General features: G+C 39.3%; 1 protein-coding gene across 3 annotated transcripts; it reads right to left on the reverse strand.

Moving 5' to 3' along the window:
- Window positions 1-334: 334 nt before the first annotated feature.
- On the reverse strand, window positions 335-15,300 carry tmem192 (transmembrane protein 192). 3 transcript variants are annotated; one of them, XM_023291919.3, is made up of 6 exons: window positions 15,203-15,300; window positions 13,792-13,947; window positions 12,933-13,194; window positions 12,687-12,809; window positions 4,312-4,417; window positions 335-1,009 (listed from the first exon to the last, which is right to left on the reverse strand). In XM_023291919.3, exons 2-6 carry the CDS (start codon window positions 13,924-13,926, stop codon window positions 895-897), a joined length of 741 nt encoding a protein of 246 aa, XP_023147687.1. In that variant the 5' UTR covers window positions 13,927-13,947; window positions 15,203-15,300; the 3' UTR covers window positions 335-894. The 3 variants fall into 3 exon arrangements, with proteins under 3 accessions (XP_023147687.1, XP_023147686.1, XP_023147685.1); XM_023291918.3 differs by having other exon boundaries at window positions 13,792-13,944; window positions 15,118-15,255; XM_023291917.3 differs by having other exon boundaries at window positions 15,118-15,255.
- Window positions 15,301-15,633: the final 333 nt, after the last annotated feature.

Below are 15,633 nucleotides of genomic sequence, written 5' to 3' on the forward strand. Positions count from 1 at the left end.
TAAACTGATACCTGCAGGCCTCCGGTTCACTCTGGCCTCTCAGTTGAACCACATGGGAAAGGAGCCGTAAAATCTGAGCCGCTCTGACCTGTGGAGTTACAGACGCCGGTGCATAAAGGAAACACAATGGGGAGCAAACACCAGGGGCTCAAATGACAATGTTTCGTTAACGCAGACTCCCGTTGAAATTTAACACAGAGAAGGCAAGGCGGGAAAAAGACATTTACACCAGCTAACGTTGATGCTGCAGTGGTTCAGTTGTTGGAGCTCTGTCCTTTAGCTCCTCCAGTCCATTAAAACCCATCCTGAAGACATAAATGAAATAAACAAAACATAAGAACAGTAAAGATTTATTGGAATCTGATCACAAATACACAAACCCATTGAGTGAAAAATTGGTAAATCACGGACACACACACTCACAGATAAAATAGCCTTGAACAAACATTTTACAGCCTCTTTTTCCAGTGTCTCTCTTTCTCGTTTGACCCCGGTAAGTGGTAAACCTCTCCCTCCTCAGTGCACATGATCTCTAAAACTATTTTACTGTTCCGTCCCTCTGGCAGGAACAAAAGCAGCAACGTAGACGGGTCACCGGGGGTCGTAACCCGGTGATAAAACCCCTAACCTCTGATCTGTGACCCACGACTCCTCCTCTCCGCCTCCCACTTTGCCTTTTTAACTGTCCTCCGCTCCCAGTTCACCTCCTCCCACCTAATCCGTGCAGGAGGAAGCCTCACAGCCTCCCGTCTCAGTCTGTGCGTACAGGTGCGATTGCTTACTTGAGTCTTTTATCCAGTGTTTCCTACAGCTTCTCTTCTAAAGCCTCAGATTTTTACTCGCAGCGTTAAAATTCCTCCACCGTGCTGCGGTTGGTTCTCGGCCCGACTGCGGTTAGTGCTGAGCGGTGAGATTGAGCAGCCTCTTGCTCAGCGACGTGTTGTGCTGTTTCAGGTACTCGATCAGGTCGGCCTGCTTCTCCACCACCTCCTCCAGACTGGAGCTGCCTCTGTGACGCAAAAAACAGCGCATGAGCATTTTCACACGTGGAATTTGTAACACCGCTGGATTCGTGTGATTGTTTAAAGGGCTTCCTGCGATAAAACCTTCTATACGATGCTTTGAATATTTTCACCTTAAACTGCAGTGTGCTGGTGAAAGTCTCAAAAACATGGATTGTGCTTTTCTGTGTTTCATAAGTATCAAATACGAGAAGCCAATCCTGTTAACTTGCAGGATGGGAGTTTCTGGTTCACTAGAATCTTCAGAATCCAGTTTGAGGTCCACATGTGTGCCTCAATTATTTCAATATTACAACTTTTCATTGTGTAGTGAAGAGACGTTTGTCAGTGTTTAGGCAAAGTTGGAGGTGAGCTCTGTGCTTGAGTAGCAGAGTGGTTTGGAGTGGATGGAGAGAGGTGCACATTTTAGAGAAATCAATGGGTTTAATCAATGACTAGAGAGAGACTATGAGGAAAAGGCTGCTAAAAAACAACACTGGTGATCTCAAGCAGTATTAATTATACTAAGTACTGCTAAGTGGTGTCTAAAAACAGTTAAAAACGCATTTCTTCTTTAATACTAGCACAGGAATCCCAAATTCAAAGCCATGCTGCTGTAAATTTTGACTAGCATACTGATTAACACCTAAAAACTAATGCATTTCAATGATTTTTCCATCAAAATAATCCCCTCCTTCCTTAAAGTGGTCTAGATATACACTACAACTTTGTGATAGTGATTGTGTTTGGAGTTGTGTTGCTATGTTTTGTGTTTGTTGTTTTACCCACCTGCAAAGCAAATTTCCCTCAGGGGACAATAAAGATAAATTGAATTGAACAGGCCAAAAATTTGGAAGCAAGACACAATTTATACAAAAAAAGATCAGAGCTTCATTGGTGTACTTTGCAACAAAATAAACATGATTATTATAAAAAGGGTCACTCATCAGAATACATTTTTACTGTAATTATCAGGTATTTGTATCTGTACTCTTGTTTTTTTCTAGACATTTCTGTGGTAGTTATAGAGATATGGACACAGTTAGTTTAGATTTATTAGGATTTTTGTATGCAAAATCTCAAAAGCCAAACATCTAAAGTGAATAATGCAAACTGTGTGTTTTTTTAACTTTTAAACTGAAGTTGTGACTCTTGTAAAACTCTAAAACTAAGCCCTTCTTTTCTTTGGTTAACATTTATTCAACAATTGTCTGGTAACGTCAATGTATACTTAAAGGTAAATAAGGGGAAAATGGTGCATATCAGTTAAAGTGAAGTCTGATCATGCAGGAAGTAAATCCTAAAATTCATAGAATTCACACTGTTTTTTATTATGTTTACCTTTTTAAGAAAGACATTGAGAACAGTAACTTGAAGTTGCTTCCAAATGTTTGACCCCTAGAGTAACTAAAGTACTTGTTTTAGAATGTCCGACTCCATTAAAGTCCCTGCCTCTTTCTAGAGTCACTATTCTGCTGCTGGAACTCGTACAACTCTGCTAAAACACTGTTAGACTACTCTACAATGGCAGCTTGTAATACTGAAGTAATTCAGTCATACATGTTGAAGTCACAAACTGATTCTGAAGATGAACAATGATACACAAACCCCTCCATTCAAGTAGACAGAATTGGTTCCCAACGTTTGTTACATAAGGCATCTGAATCTGTGTTTCAACGACAAAATATTCAGCCATGGTATTGACTGAGTATTTCTTGTGATGAGTCTTTGGAATACAAAAAAACCCAACACCATCTGGACGTGAATATAGTCAAAAAATAACTTGATTTTCACCAGGTGTCTTTAAAATAAGCTCCAACATATACAGTTAACTCCTGCTTGAGTGTAGTTTCCAAAAACAAACAGTTTCTTTTAAAATATTTACATCTTCAACAGCTGTGAATGTGTTCGGAGATCCAAAAGTTGGCTGGAGAAGAAAACCAGATAAGTGCATTGTATATTTTGTTTTTAAATATTTAATACAGTCAGATTTTAGTTATCCTTTAACTAAGCCTCTAAACACAGCTGTCCATTACATCAGTGTTCCATAATGACTCTATTCGAACAACACAGCTCCATTCTGACTAGAACTACAATATTTGTACAATCCTGGGTTGCTGCTAAACAAAAAGGGAGACGTGATGCATCAGAAAGAGGTCTCATTTCTGTTTCACAGGCTGCCACAGTGATGGATTTTTAAATAGCATTTTCCCAGTGTACAGCGCACGAAGGTTCCTGAGCAACTTCTCACCACTGAATCCCCTGACAGAATGCCGTCAGTCACACTTTTAACTGAATGTAGATAGAAATGGTAGACAAGATATACACGACTGTTCAAAAGTCTGGGGTCACCCAGACAATTTTGTGTTTTCCATGAAAACTCACACTTTTATCCATGTGCTAACATAACTGCACAAGGGTTTTCTAATCATCAATGAGCCTTTCAACACCATTAGCTAACACAATGTAGCATTAGAACACAGGAGTGATGGTTGCTAGAAATGTTCCTCTGTACCTCTATGGAGATATTCCATTAAAAATCAGCTGGAATAGTCATTTACCACAATGTCTTGACTGTATTTCTGAATGGTAGTGTATATAGAGAGAATTTTGCTGCCATTTTCTACAGCTCAATGATGCTGGGTTGATGCTGCATGTATTAAACTTTTTACTGGGTATCAGTACAGTGATTTTGTTGTGTTCTGATATATTTTCCATCATCAGATCCACATCACTGAATGCTCAATGTTACTGAACGGATTTTAATCTTGTGCATTAGAGAGAGAATAATTAATGGTACAGTCAGTGATTAAAATCCAATCAAATTTTTGTCTAAGTCAGTGAATATATCCTCACGGTCTGCTAGCTGTCCGTTCTGTGCTATTTAAATAGACTAATCAGCTAAATACCAGATAAATACTTTATTCATCGCCTTGGGGAAATTCAGGGTATCCAGTAGCTCACACATGCCATTGGCATGCAAATTATGCTTGTCAATAAGGTGCCTAAAAAGGCTGGTATTTACAGAAACGTGAAAAAAATTGTTAGTGGCTATAATAAGGTGCAAATTGGTGGCATTTACAACAAAACACAGTATTATAAGCAAACAGGGTGCAATGTGAAAACAGAACTAGTAACTAAGAGTACAAATCTTTTTCCAAAACTCAGACCATAATTTACATTTATTATCTCGATAGCTATTTCATGTCATGCTGCTGAAGCCTTTGTTAAAGTCATTCAATTCAGATGTTTGCAGTGAAGAAACATAGATATACACTTCTAAAGACAGGCTGTATGTGCCTTTGCGTACCTGAAGCCGGTCTCGGTCGGGACGCTCGTGAAGCCGTAGTTGTGTGAAATCTCTTCTTGGCTCACATCTGGTGCAGCTCGCGCTCTGTTGAACTGCATCACCTTGACTGGAAACACAAACAGAAACTTCATTTTGTGTTGGAATCATCAAATGTTTCAGGTTTTCTGTAGCACATAAAGAGCCACAGATATTATTGAGCAGTGAGAGCTTTCCACAGATGTTAATCACTCAGGTGAGAAACTGCACACATTTGTTTTTTTTATTGTTTTCCATCCCTCTCCCTCTCCTAAACACACATTGGCTGTTATATCCTGCACTTAGGCCTTATAGGCTGCCATATCCTGCACTCAACCCTCTAATTCTAACACCCTAAACATACACCTTTACACAGGGGGCGGGGCTAGCAGCGAGGTGTGGCCGGGATGGGCACAGTAGCAGTAAGAGGAGCCAGAACCAGAAAGCACGTTGCAGCTGTTGGAATTGAGATAAGGCCACGATGTGTGACGATGTGTGTGTGTGTGTGTAGATGCTGAGCGAGTGTGTGAGGAAGGGCAGAGGGAGGAGCAGGCTGAGTATTGATAAGACTGGAGTGTCATTAGCCAGAGGAAATTGTCAGGGAGGTTCTAAAAAGCGTTCTCTTTACTCTGCTACAGTGCAGCATCTCAGCATCCACTCACACACAGTCCATAGAAATACTGCACATTCCTGCATAATGAGGCACTAAATCTGTGTGTGCGTGTGTGCGTGTGTGTGTGTGTGTGTGTGTGTGTGTGTGTGTAAATAAAGCAACAGAAAGCAAGTATGTGTGAGAGAGAGACAGAGACATTCCTGAAAGGCATAGAAATTAAGTGGTGAAGAGAAGAACAGAAGGTAAAAAGACAAAAAGCGATGAGTCTTTGTCTTAAAGCTGTTTGTCACAGAAAATAATGAAGCAGATCAGCAAATTACTGTCAAATATTTACAATTATTCTCAGGATGGTAAGACAAAACCATTTCCACTGAAAATAACTTTGATTTTCTTGTATATTAGGAATTCACATTTTCAGTTTACACTACATGTTTCTGTTGCTACTACAATTCTGTTTTTACAGAGTTTTACAATTGTTTTTAGTGTATATTGTTGGCACACTTAGAGAGCGGCTCATAAAATTTTTGTTGCACTTTGTTTATTGTCAATAAAAGCTTTCTATTCTATTTTAAATCGCTGACACTGTTGCCGCACTGTGCACTGCTTTGCAGGCATTTTATTCAGGAAAAAATGTACATTGAACATCAAAACTGCAAAATAATCAGCAATGAATTAATAAACGAAACTGCATCAATTAGTATTTTATGCACCAGTGACTGAATGGATTTGGAAGCTATAAAGCTGTTATTACATCATTGAATGACAATACATTTATGAAAACTGCTTAAACTTTCAATTAAAAAGAAACCTTTCACAGGTAAACTGCAATTTAAAACCTTCTTAGAGTTTGCCGATTATATTAGAGCTGAGGGCATTTAAATACAGCAGACGCTTGTATAATTTATGTTTATGTATTTTATAGATATTCAGCAGTAACTATCCTCAGAGGGAGTTAAACTTTCCACAAAATAAAGTCATTTACTTCTATTATGTGATGACAAAAACTTGGTGTTTCTCTTAAATACTTCGTGCTTCATGTTGATAAGATTATAACAGAGGCTTATTTTAACAAAAGTCTCTATACAGTGGTGAAAAAACTTTTCAGACACTCCATACATGTGTGAAATATTGCATGAAGAATCATTCTTAGGTCTTCCAGTCCAATTTCTTTTAGTACAATCACAGCCAAAATACTAAACAAATCCTAAAAAAGCCACGAAAAACTGAAAAATGATTGGTTCCATAAAAAAAAGAAATTTTGACTATTGGGTCATTTTGGTAAAATTTTGTTTTGTTCGTTTTTCGTGTAAACAATAAACAAAAAAATGTCATTTGCATACAATTTTAATTGTGTCCAAAAACTTTTTTCCACCATTGTATGCTTGATTGGATTTTGTTTCTGCCATTGTTTGTTCTTGGTAGATGCGTTTTTTTTCTTTTTATTGTCTTAAAATGTTTAGACATTGATTGATATGTCAATAGATTAACTTGTAAACAAAAGTTACGATGGATGGATGGATGGATGGATGGATGGATGGATGGATGGATGGATGGATGGATGGATGGGGAGTGTAAAGGAAGCGACACATTTCACACGTTGCCGTTAGAGACCCTCTCACGGCTGCACAGACTGAGCTCAGACTTGGTTAGCTCACATCTGAGAGGCTTCAATCACTCATCCAGAAGTGCACATTTCCAGGTGATAGCTCTGGAGCTGCAGAGGCGCTAAAAGTTAATGGGATCACATACAGTGCTCAACAACTTTCTACTGCCGGTACTGAAATCAAAGAGCTGGAAGGAAATTGATCCCAGCGAGCACACAGACTGATACTCAGGACTGAATAGGGAACCAAAAGATGAAGGAGAAGAGCTAGTTGAGCGACCTCTTAGGTGAAATTTACACCATGAAAGGATTGTAAAGTAGAATTTAAGTCGAGTCTAGTCGAGTCTAGTGGGAAATAAACTGTGCTCATCAAACTGTGTGGATGGAGGGCTTGTGTTAAGGAGAAAATGCAGCTCAGACTTACAGGCAATGTTTAACAATAATCAAAACATAGAAATTCTGAAGGATATAGACTCGAAAAGGTCTTTATTGTTCAAAGAACTGAACATAACGTATTATGACTAAGTCTGCACCTGAAAATTCTCTTCGGATGCAATAAAGAAAATCTACGACATTTACAAAGGGTTGCAACCTACAGCGCAGCTTTCAGGCTGCAAAAATAACCTTGCTTTGGCTTCGTTTCATATTAGATACCACAACTGTGATCTATATATCTGCCTACGTTCGCATCATTGATTGCATTTACATTTTTCTATAACAGCTGTGTTGCAGGTTCAGTCAGTAAACCTACAGTTACTGCTAAGTTTCAGTAAGTAAGTCAGTAGTTTTTCCTTTAGTGGCAGGTTTTCTACATCTACACACGTGGACAAAATAGTTGGTACCCCTCGGTTAATGAAAGAAAAACCAACAATGGTCACAGAAATAATTTGAATCTGACAAAAGTTATAATAAATAAAAATTCTATGAAAATTAACCAATGAAAATCAGACATTGCTTTTGAACCATGGTTTAACAGAATTATTTTTAAAAATAAACTCATGAAACAGGCCTGGACAAAAATGATGGTACCCCTAGAAAAGACTGAAAATAATGTGACCATAGGGACATGTTCAATCAAGGTGTGTCCTCTAATTAGCATCACAGGTGTCTACAAACTTGTAATCAGTCAGTCGGCCAAAAGTGTTTGTGTAAAACAGTGTCTGCAACGCTGCCAAAAGTCTGTTTTACGGGTCTTAAAAAGTCGGAGTCATGTGGAAACTAATTGTAAATGTTACAGTAACAGGTATGCGATTTAAAATGAAAACATGGAGTAGAAAGGGAGTAAATAAAGAAAACAAATGTGACAATTGTAAACCAGACTGTTGCTGACAATTTTTTTCACTCTTCAGTGTGGAAATATCACAGCAATAACAGCAGCAATTTTATTGCAAGCAAACCACCCACGATGTTCACATTTATGAACTTCAGATTCAATAAACACATTTATATTATTTCTTATCGCTCACCTGGTTCTACGCTGCTACAAAACGGTCACATTGATATTATGGTTGTCATGTCTAAATAAGTTTGAATTACAGGTTACGCATTTGGCAAACATTACTAAATGGAGCGAGTAATTCTTCAAGTTTTACTAGAGATGCTGCGGTGAAATGTCCAATATTCACCTTTCACTGAACAACAGGCATGAAACAAGCATAAATGACAACAACAACGTATTTATGATCAGCGATACGGTATGATTCTGTATCTTCTTTTAACTTCACCCACAGTTGATGTGTGTTTGTGTGTGTTAACCCTGTGCCCTGCAGTGCTTACACTGAGTTCTGGTCAGCCAGAAAAGAGAGAGATGTATTCAAAGTTAAGCCTTTGAAGGCCGCGGCGTGGCTTTGATGTGCATGGAGGTCTATAGGGGAGAGTGTATTCATGTTAAAATGAGAAAGGCAGAAACACACAGCTACAATCGGCACGCACTTCAAAGAGGAGGTGAACGAGGCCTTCCTGTATGGACTTCATAGCTGCAGGCATTACATCTCTGCCTCCGCATCTCCTCTAAGAGGAGACTTTTCATTTTCTCTCCTTGATTTGTCACCTTTGCTCTGCATCGGTCTAAGTGTGTGTGCCTGAGTTGAGGCGTCGCTCGGTTTGAGTCGTGGCTGACTGCACTGATCTGAGCAGGAATGCGATGGGCGAACAGCGATACCCCCCTCACACGCTGCATCACCGCCACTGTAAACACAAGGACAATGTGTTTACTGGCGGAGGGGGCCGAGGGCGACCCTTTGGCTAGGCTAAATCCTAATGCGTCTTATCTTCTCTACTGTGGTATCTCCATCTCACATCTGCGCCCTTCGGCTGCCAAACACACCTTTAATATGGATTTCCTTTCAATCAAGATTCTTCAATATCAGTATCCTCTGATTGGGCATCTTTAATAGCGGTTTTCCTTTACACACTGGGAGGAAGGTTCATCTGTTGGCCTTGACCAAACATTTGAGGCAACATTGGACATTTTTGACTGTTGAAGTGCTGTAAACAACAGTGCTGTCCAAATTTAAAAACATAAACAAACAAGAAAAGCACTCAGAGAGCGCAGTACTCTGCCAAGGCTGCTCAGTCGTATGATTTCTGACAGATGAAATCTTTAAAAAAATATTGTGGTCCACAGCGGTGGATTTGTAGTAGGATCGCAATCATGTGACCGTCAGAAGGCAGCTGACGTAGTGTCACTTGTCATAGTTACAGTGACGCTATCTTGCAATGATACAGAAATCTTTAACAAATCCGTGGATCCAGACTATAAGCCCCATCACTGCCAAAATCTAATCAGGTGGTCCTTGTGTTATTTCTGACCTTCCCTGAAAAGTTCATCCAAATCCTTTTGTCCATTTTCGAGTAATGTTGCGAACAGACAGACAGACGGACAAACCAACGGCAATCATCACATAACTCCGACGCCTTCCTTTGCGGAGTAATAAAAGCAAGTCAGGTTTGTCACATAAAATGCCAACAATGAAACACTTCATCCCACAGATTGCCCCAAAACATGTTAACTGAGGTTAAAGTGGACGCAAGTTAACCCTCTAGACTCCAAAACCTGCCAGTGGTTTTAGAAGGTAGGTTATCTTCTGAAATAGATTGAAAATTGTACTGTTCATCATAGAAACAGAAAAACAGCAAAAGAAAAAAAAAAACCTGAAAGAATCATCAGATTTTTTGCTTTTCCACAGTCTTACAACTGCTCATCTGTGTGCCCGGGTTATTTGTCAAAATCCAATCTATTTTATTAAATTCCCTTTATTCTACATGTCTTGTTGAAAAGATTACCAAAAATGAAATGTTTTCTCAAACCAGATGTTGAAAATATATATCTAAAAGTTCTGCTCCTCAGTGCAGCTGTGAACTAATTAGTGACTCAGCTGTGACCAACAGTCACGTGTTAAATTCAGGCATTTTTTGGTTGAATTGCAGGCAGTGTTTACACAGAGCAGGTAGGAGACAATGATGGAAGCAGATTAAAAACTAGGAAGCAAATATCTAGAGTATGTTGAGCCACCGTTTTTTTCCAGTGTTGGTATCACCTGTGGGAACAGGAAATGCTATACATGTTATTAAAAAAGTTTTTGTAAAATAAATGCACTACCAGTCAAAAGTTTGGACACACCATGCTTTTCATTTATTTGTATTATTTTCTACATTGTAGATTGATATTGAAGATTAACACTTTTTGTTTGCAACATAATTCCATGTGTATTCTTTTATAGTTTTGATGTCTTCAGTATTAATCTACAATGTTCAAAATAATTCAATAAAAAACACTGAATGAGAAGTTGTCCAAACTTCTGATAGTGAAAGTAAAAACACTCATCAAAATGATACATTGTTTAGCTCATATAAGCCTAATTTGCAGTTCAAATGTAGAGAGAAAAGGTTGTTAATATAAATAAATCTGAGCCAAACGGGTCTGTTCTGCAAAAACCCTCCAAAGACAGCAGTGATTTTTAATTTGATAGACCCCAACTAATGAGAACACACTGGTCTGACTGGCTGCTCAGTGTGTGAGGGTTTTATGTGTGGAGAGCATGTTGAGGTGAATTAAAAATGTCTTCACTGGCTGATATTGTATGTATTACATGAGTAACTGTGATGGGTTACATTTTACACGCTTTTTTCAACAAATAATTCATACTCTGTGAACAAATTTTAATGTCTGTTTCAGGCACTTTACTGTGAAACTGAATCCAGAAATATTTTATGACAAAAACACGAAAATATTTCATCAAATTAATTGGCAAATTAATGATCTAATTTTTTGCTGACTTGTTCGCACAAATATTTGAGGAAAAAATAACTACTAATACAAACAGACTTTGTGGCAGCTCAATCACTGGTTCATACGGTATGAAGTAAAACTGAATTCAACTTTAACAGAGAGAACAGACACTGAACACATAGATGAGTGTCATCCACCAAAGTTTGTATGGTGTTTGTATCAGAAGTCAATCAGCAGATCAGCAGAGAGAGGGAGACGGAAGGAGGGTGGACAGAGAGCTGAATGGTCAATTGTCATGCTGTCGAGGCTGAAAAGGGCAGGGCAGGTTTTGTGATGTAAATGTTGCTCACATAGAGAGTGGGGGGTAGAGTGTGTGTTTGTGTGTAATGTAATCTACAGGGTGTGTCTCTCCATATGAAACAGCTGATATTACAGTTACTGACCACAAGAAAGCTGAGTGAGGATCAGTGATGCTGCAAGTAAAAAATATATTCAGAAGTAAACATAAGTTGCCTGGAAAAAGTTTCATTACATCACAAGTCACAAATTGCCTGGTAGCTTGGGAATGTGACAGAAATAAACTTTCACAAGATACCTGTAAAGACTGGGCCTCAGCTTTTGTCAAATTACCTCCATCTGTACAAAGCATTATGTGATTAAAGTCAACACAGACTTTATTGGTGTACATTTGCTGTCTTTTAGTAAATAAAGTTTACAATTAGGAACTGGGTGTTCCTAAGGTCCTCCTTCAATATGCAGACACAGAAACCAATGTCTTTACTCCTCACTGCAAAAAAATATGCATTCGCTGCTACATTTTTGCTGCTGATGTATTTAGAATGCTGCTCGGTTAAGCAAAGTGTCAGTATAGTGTTTATTCTAATGCCTTTTTTCAGTTGATTCAGTGCGAATGTAGCCACCTAAGCCCCTTTTCGACCAAAGAGCACCAGGTGCTAGGTTGGTTCAAAGTTGAGAGCCAGTGCTTTTTTGGTTCAAATCTCGTGCCGCCCCAGAACGGGTTTGTGTTTCCACTCAAGGAGCAAAGTTGGAGCTGCGTCATTGCGCCACCACAAAACGTGTGTACGTACTGCGTACGTTGCCGTTCAACAGCGTTCACGCTGTACGGAAACCCACACAACAACAATGGAGGGCTTCATTGGAGTGGTGTTCATGGCTTTGCTAGTGTGTCTCGCCATCGCTGAACAGCAAAACCTTCTGTTAGGGGTTACTCATCGGCGTCGCCGTTCCAATGCCCGGCGATCACGTTTGAGAAGAAAGGTAATTATCAAAGACGTTTGGATACTTAACAGTAAACGTGCAAGCGTTAGCTTAGCTACTTAGCTTCGACTACGCTTGCATTGATTACTTAGCGGTTAAACACGCGCAATAAGTTGATGATCATATCTACGTTTATCTTTTTAGATGTTTTTAGATGTCACCCCGCCCTCTGCCCGTGACATGCTCGGCTCTCAACTCTGGCCACCTCTGGCCCAGCAACGAGTTGGTGCCCGAAACGGCCCCAGTTTTTGGAGCCCGGAGCCGCAGCTCCGGTGGTCGAAACACAAAAAACCGGCGCCAAGTCGGGCGCCGGCTCCAACTCCGAACGGGCTCCACCCCGGTCGAAAAGGGGGTCTAGTGAAAAACCGCAGCACCCAGTGTCTTTTTTCAGAGCATTTTGTCTTTTTTGTGTGGTCGCTCCAGTTGACAATTTCTGAACCTTTTAGAAAGCCGCTGTTGTCACCACTGTTGCTCCTTTTCAGACAACCAATCATATGAAAAGTCCAAACTATGACGTTATATACTAACCCTTTTAAACCTCCTCTAGGTCTGCAGTCTTACAAAAGAACCCATCTTACATTCTAGAGCGAGACAGTGTGAGTGAATATACAAAGTGATGACTGAGCTCAGTTTACCCTGGTAATAGATGAGGCATGGCACTGTCACCAAGAGCTCCAACCCCAGAACAACGAGCATCAAGTAGGTGCGGACATTCTGAGATAACTGGGCAACCAGAAGGACCAGCAGCAGAACATTTCCTATTAACACACAGAAAAACAAACACACGTTTATGCTTTAGCATTGCTGCCACCTTGTGGACAACACTGACATGTACATGAGCAGTGACTGGATTTATAGCAGCCCGACAGCTACAGTCGTACCTGCAGAGTGTATGGTGAGTGGCAGGTGTTTCAGTCCCTGCGTCTGTCTGTAGAATCGCAGGTATCCTCGGCTCCGGACTCGATTGTGGTGGTGCTGCACGCAGCCGGTGAACAACAGCACCAGCACCCATAGGCCCACCTTCCCGAACACAATGGCACTGTCTCCTTTGACGTTGCGCAAAATGTTCAGACACACCTCCTCTTGACCCAATTTCAACACACACAGCACTCCCACACATATCGACAACACAACATACAGGACCTTAAAAGAGAAAGAAAGCAGAGGAAGTGAGACCAATGTATCCGGTGACTTTAGTACAGACCAGGACTTGACTATTACAACAGCACAGATGGGACAAATGCATCTAAATGTGCTGCATAACTCGGATTATTCCTAAAAAGGGCCTGTTGTGGCACTTACTTTGTTGTATTGTCTGTTTTTTGTCATACTACAAAAAGAAACAGTCTCCACTAAGGCGAGGTCTTTAGATGTTTTGTTTTGTCCAACCAGCATTCCAAACCGCCAAAGTATTAAATTTACAATAATATAAACCAGACAAAAGCTGCAACTCCTCACAGTGGAGAAGCTGGAGGAATAAAATGTGTGACAATTTTCCTTAAAAAGCCACTTGTGTGTTAATTCTCTAGTGATTGACAAATTCAGTGGGTTGAACAAACATAGAATAAAAAACAACAACTTGATATCATGATATCAAACTAAAATAAAAATAATCCCCATAAAGATATTTGTGTAGAATCAGTTTAAAAACTTGATTGTCTTTTCAGAGGCTTATCTTTTAATTCAGCCGATCGTTCTATGAATACAGGGTGTGCATGTGTGAATCTCTGTGTATCATACATGAAGTACAGACAGCGCGCCAGCATGGTACTGTGTTGGAACAGGTTGAAACTCTCTTCTGATGGCAGAGTGGAGGGCGTCAGCAGAGATCAGTGGTCCATCCACCAAAGAGTCTTCGTCCATGCTGCGCGTCATATCTACTGAGGGGCCTGCCTGCTAAAATGAGCACACAATTACAAATTAACAAAAAGATGGTTAAGAATTTCATTTATGCAGTCTCGTTTAGGACAAGCTATAGTATAACTTTCCACCTTATTAATTGGGATTTATATATTTGTTTTTTGTCAAAAAAAAAAACACAACCTGTTTAAATGTGCTTCTCTGGTTTCTTTCTAGTGCTTTTGGGATGATTCATTTCTCAACGTGAACAATGGAGTTTCATACAGCAGGCTTCCTCACTATATCCTTCTTTATTAATATAGTCATGTTCTCATCATCACATCACAATTCTTTTTTTGGCATTGTGTGAGTGATAATTTAGTTTGGATTATCTGTGGCTTAAACTGTATATATACTATATTATATGCTCAATACATTTCACTACACATTATGCTCTGTAGAATTGCGTTTGTGAAAAATGAAGCTCTTGAATCTATAAACAAACTAATGGTTACTCAAAAGTGCTTCTGGCCATCTCGAGTTAATTTAGGATTAAAAGAATAGTTTTAAGCACCATATTTCAAATATTAGTTTACTGTATATTTACAATATACCAGTGAGCAGGTAAACTTTTTATTATTATAATATGTTTTGCATGTCTTTGTAAAAAAAATTAAATAAATACAACAATCTGTTGCTTTCTTTGTAAAGAAAACAACAGGTCCTCTAATAATTATTTCCAAAGCTGTGTATCTTAAAATCGTGTAAAAGCGTCACATTTCGGCGATGACTGATTGAAAACGTCTTAAATAAAAACAAAGAACTGACTGAAATAGATTTAGGGAAAAAGAGGACAAAAAAGCGTGTCGGCTGATCAGTTCATGTTAGACAGCCATGCATGCTAATGTGCTAATGACCGAAAAACATCCAGAAATATTTAATGTTCAGCCAAAATCAGTTAAATATGACCACATAAAACAGCTGAAAAACACGAGATAACTGACAGGAGGTGCAGTTTCTGTGTGGGTGAATCTAGCATGTTACTAATCTGATCATTTGTAACAGAATCGTTTCTCCACGACTGAAGCAGAGTCCTAATCAGCGTCACATCTTGATGTTTTTACCCGATAGCTCTAGCTAGCTCCCAGGCTAACAGCTACACACCGTCTATGGAACAAATAAGCTACTGACACGGCAGTCAGTTAGCGTTAAACGACAGGTACATACTGTATAAAGCGACGGTCCTTTTGCATCCATTTGTCTCGACGTTTGACGTTTAAAATAGCAGATAAAAAAACTAACATTAGCTTACATTATCTCCGTAACTGGTTTAGCGCGCAGGTAAACTTCCGGTTCCACCCTCTTTCTGACGCCGTCCTCTGTAGAATTTTGGTTCCTACCTCTAAAAGACTGATCCATGGAGCGATTATCGGGATGACTCATTATTTTCACCTGCTTTGTGCACTAATTTACAACCAGTCCAGTTGTTTTTAACTGTTAATTTTTTTTAAAAAAAGGACCGATTCAACTCATTCAGTTATTTACCCTCCAAAAAGTGACCGCAGTCCCTAAACTTTATTTATTCATTTATTTGACCAGGGACCATGCAAATAACATAGAACACATCTGATGTATTACATATAGTGTATAGCATTGAGCTAATTTTCAACTCTCGTCCCTGGTTGGGCTTTTCAACTGCAACTAAAATGTTATTAATTACTTGAATTTAATCATGAAGGTTAT

The sequence above is a fragment of the Amphiprion ocellaris genome, chromosome 4 (assembly GCF_022539595.1).
Source record: "Amphiprion ocellaris isolate individual 3 ecotype Okinawa chromosome 4, ASM2253959v1, whole genome shotgun sequence".
In the NCBI taxonomy this organism is placed as follows: Eukaryota; Metazoa; Chordata; class Actinopteri; family Pomacentridae; genus Amphiprion; species Amphiprion ocellaris.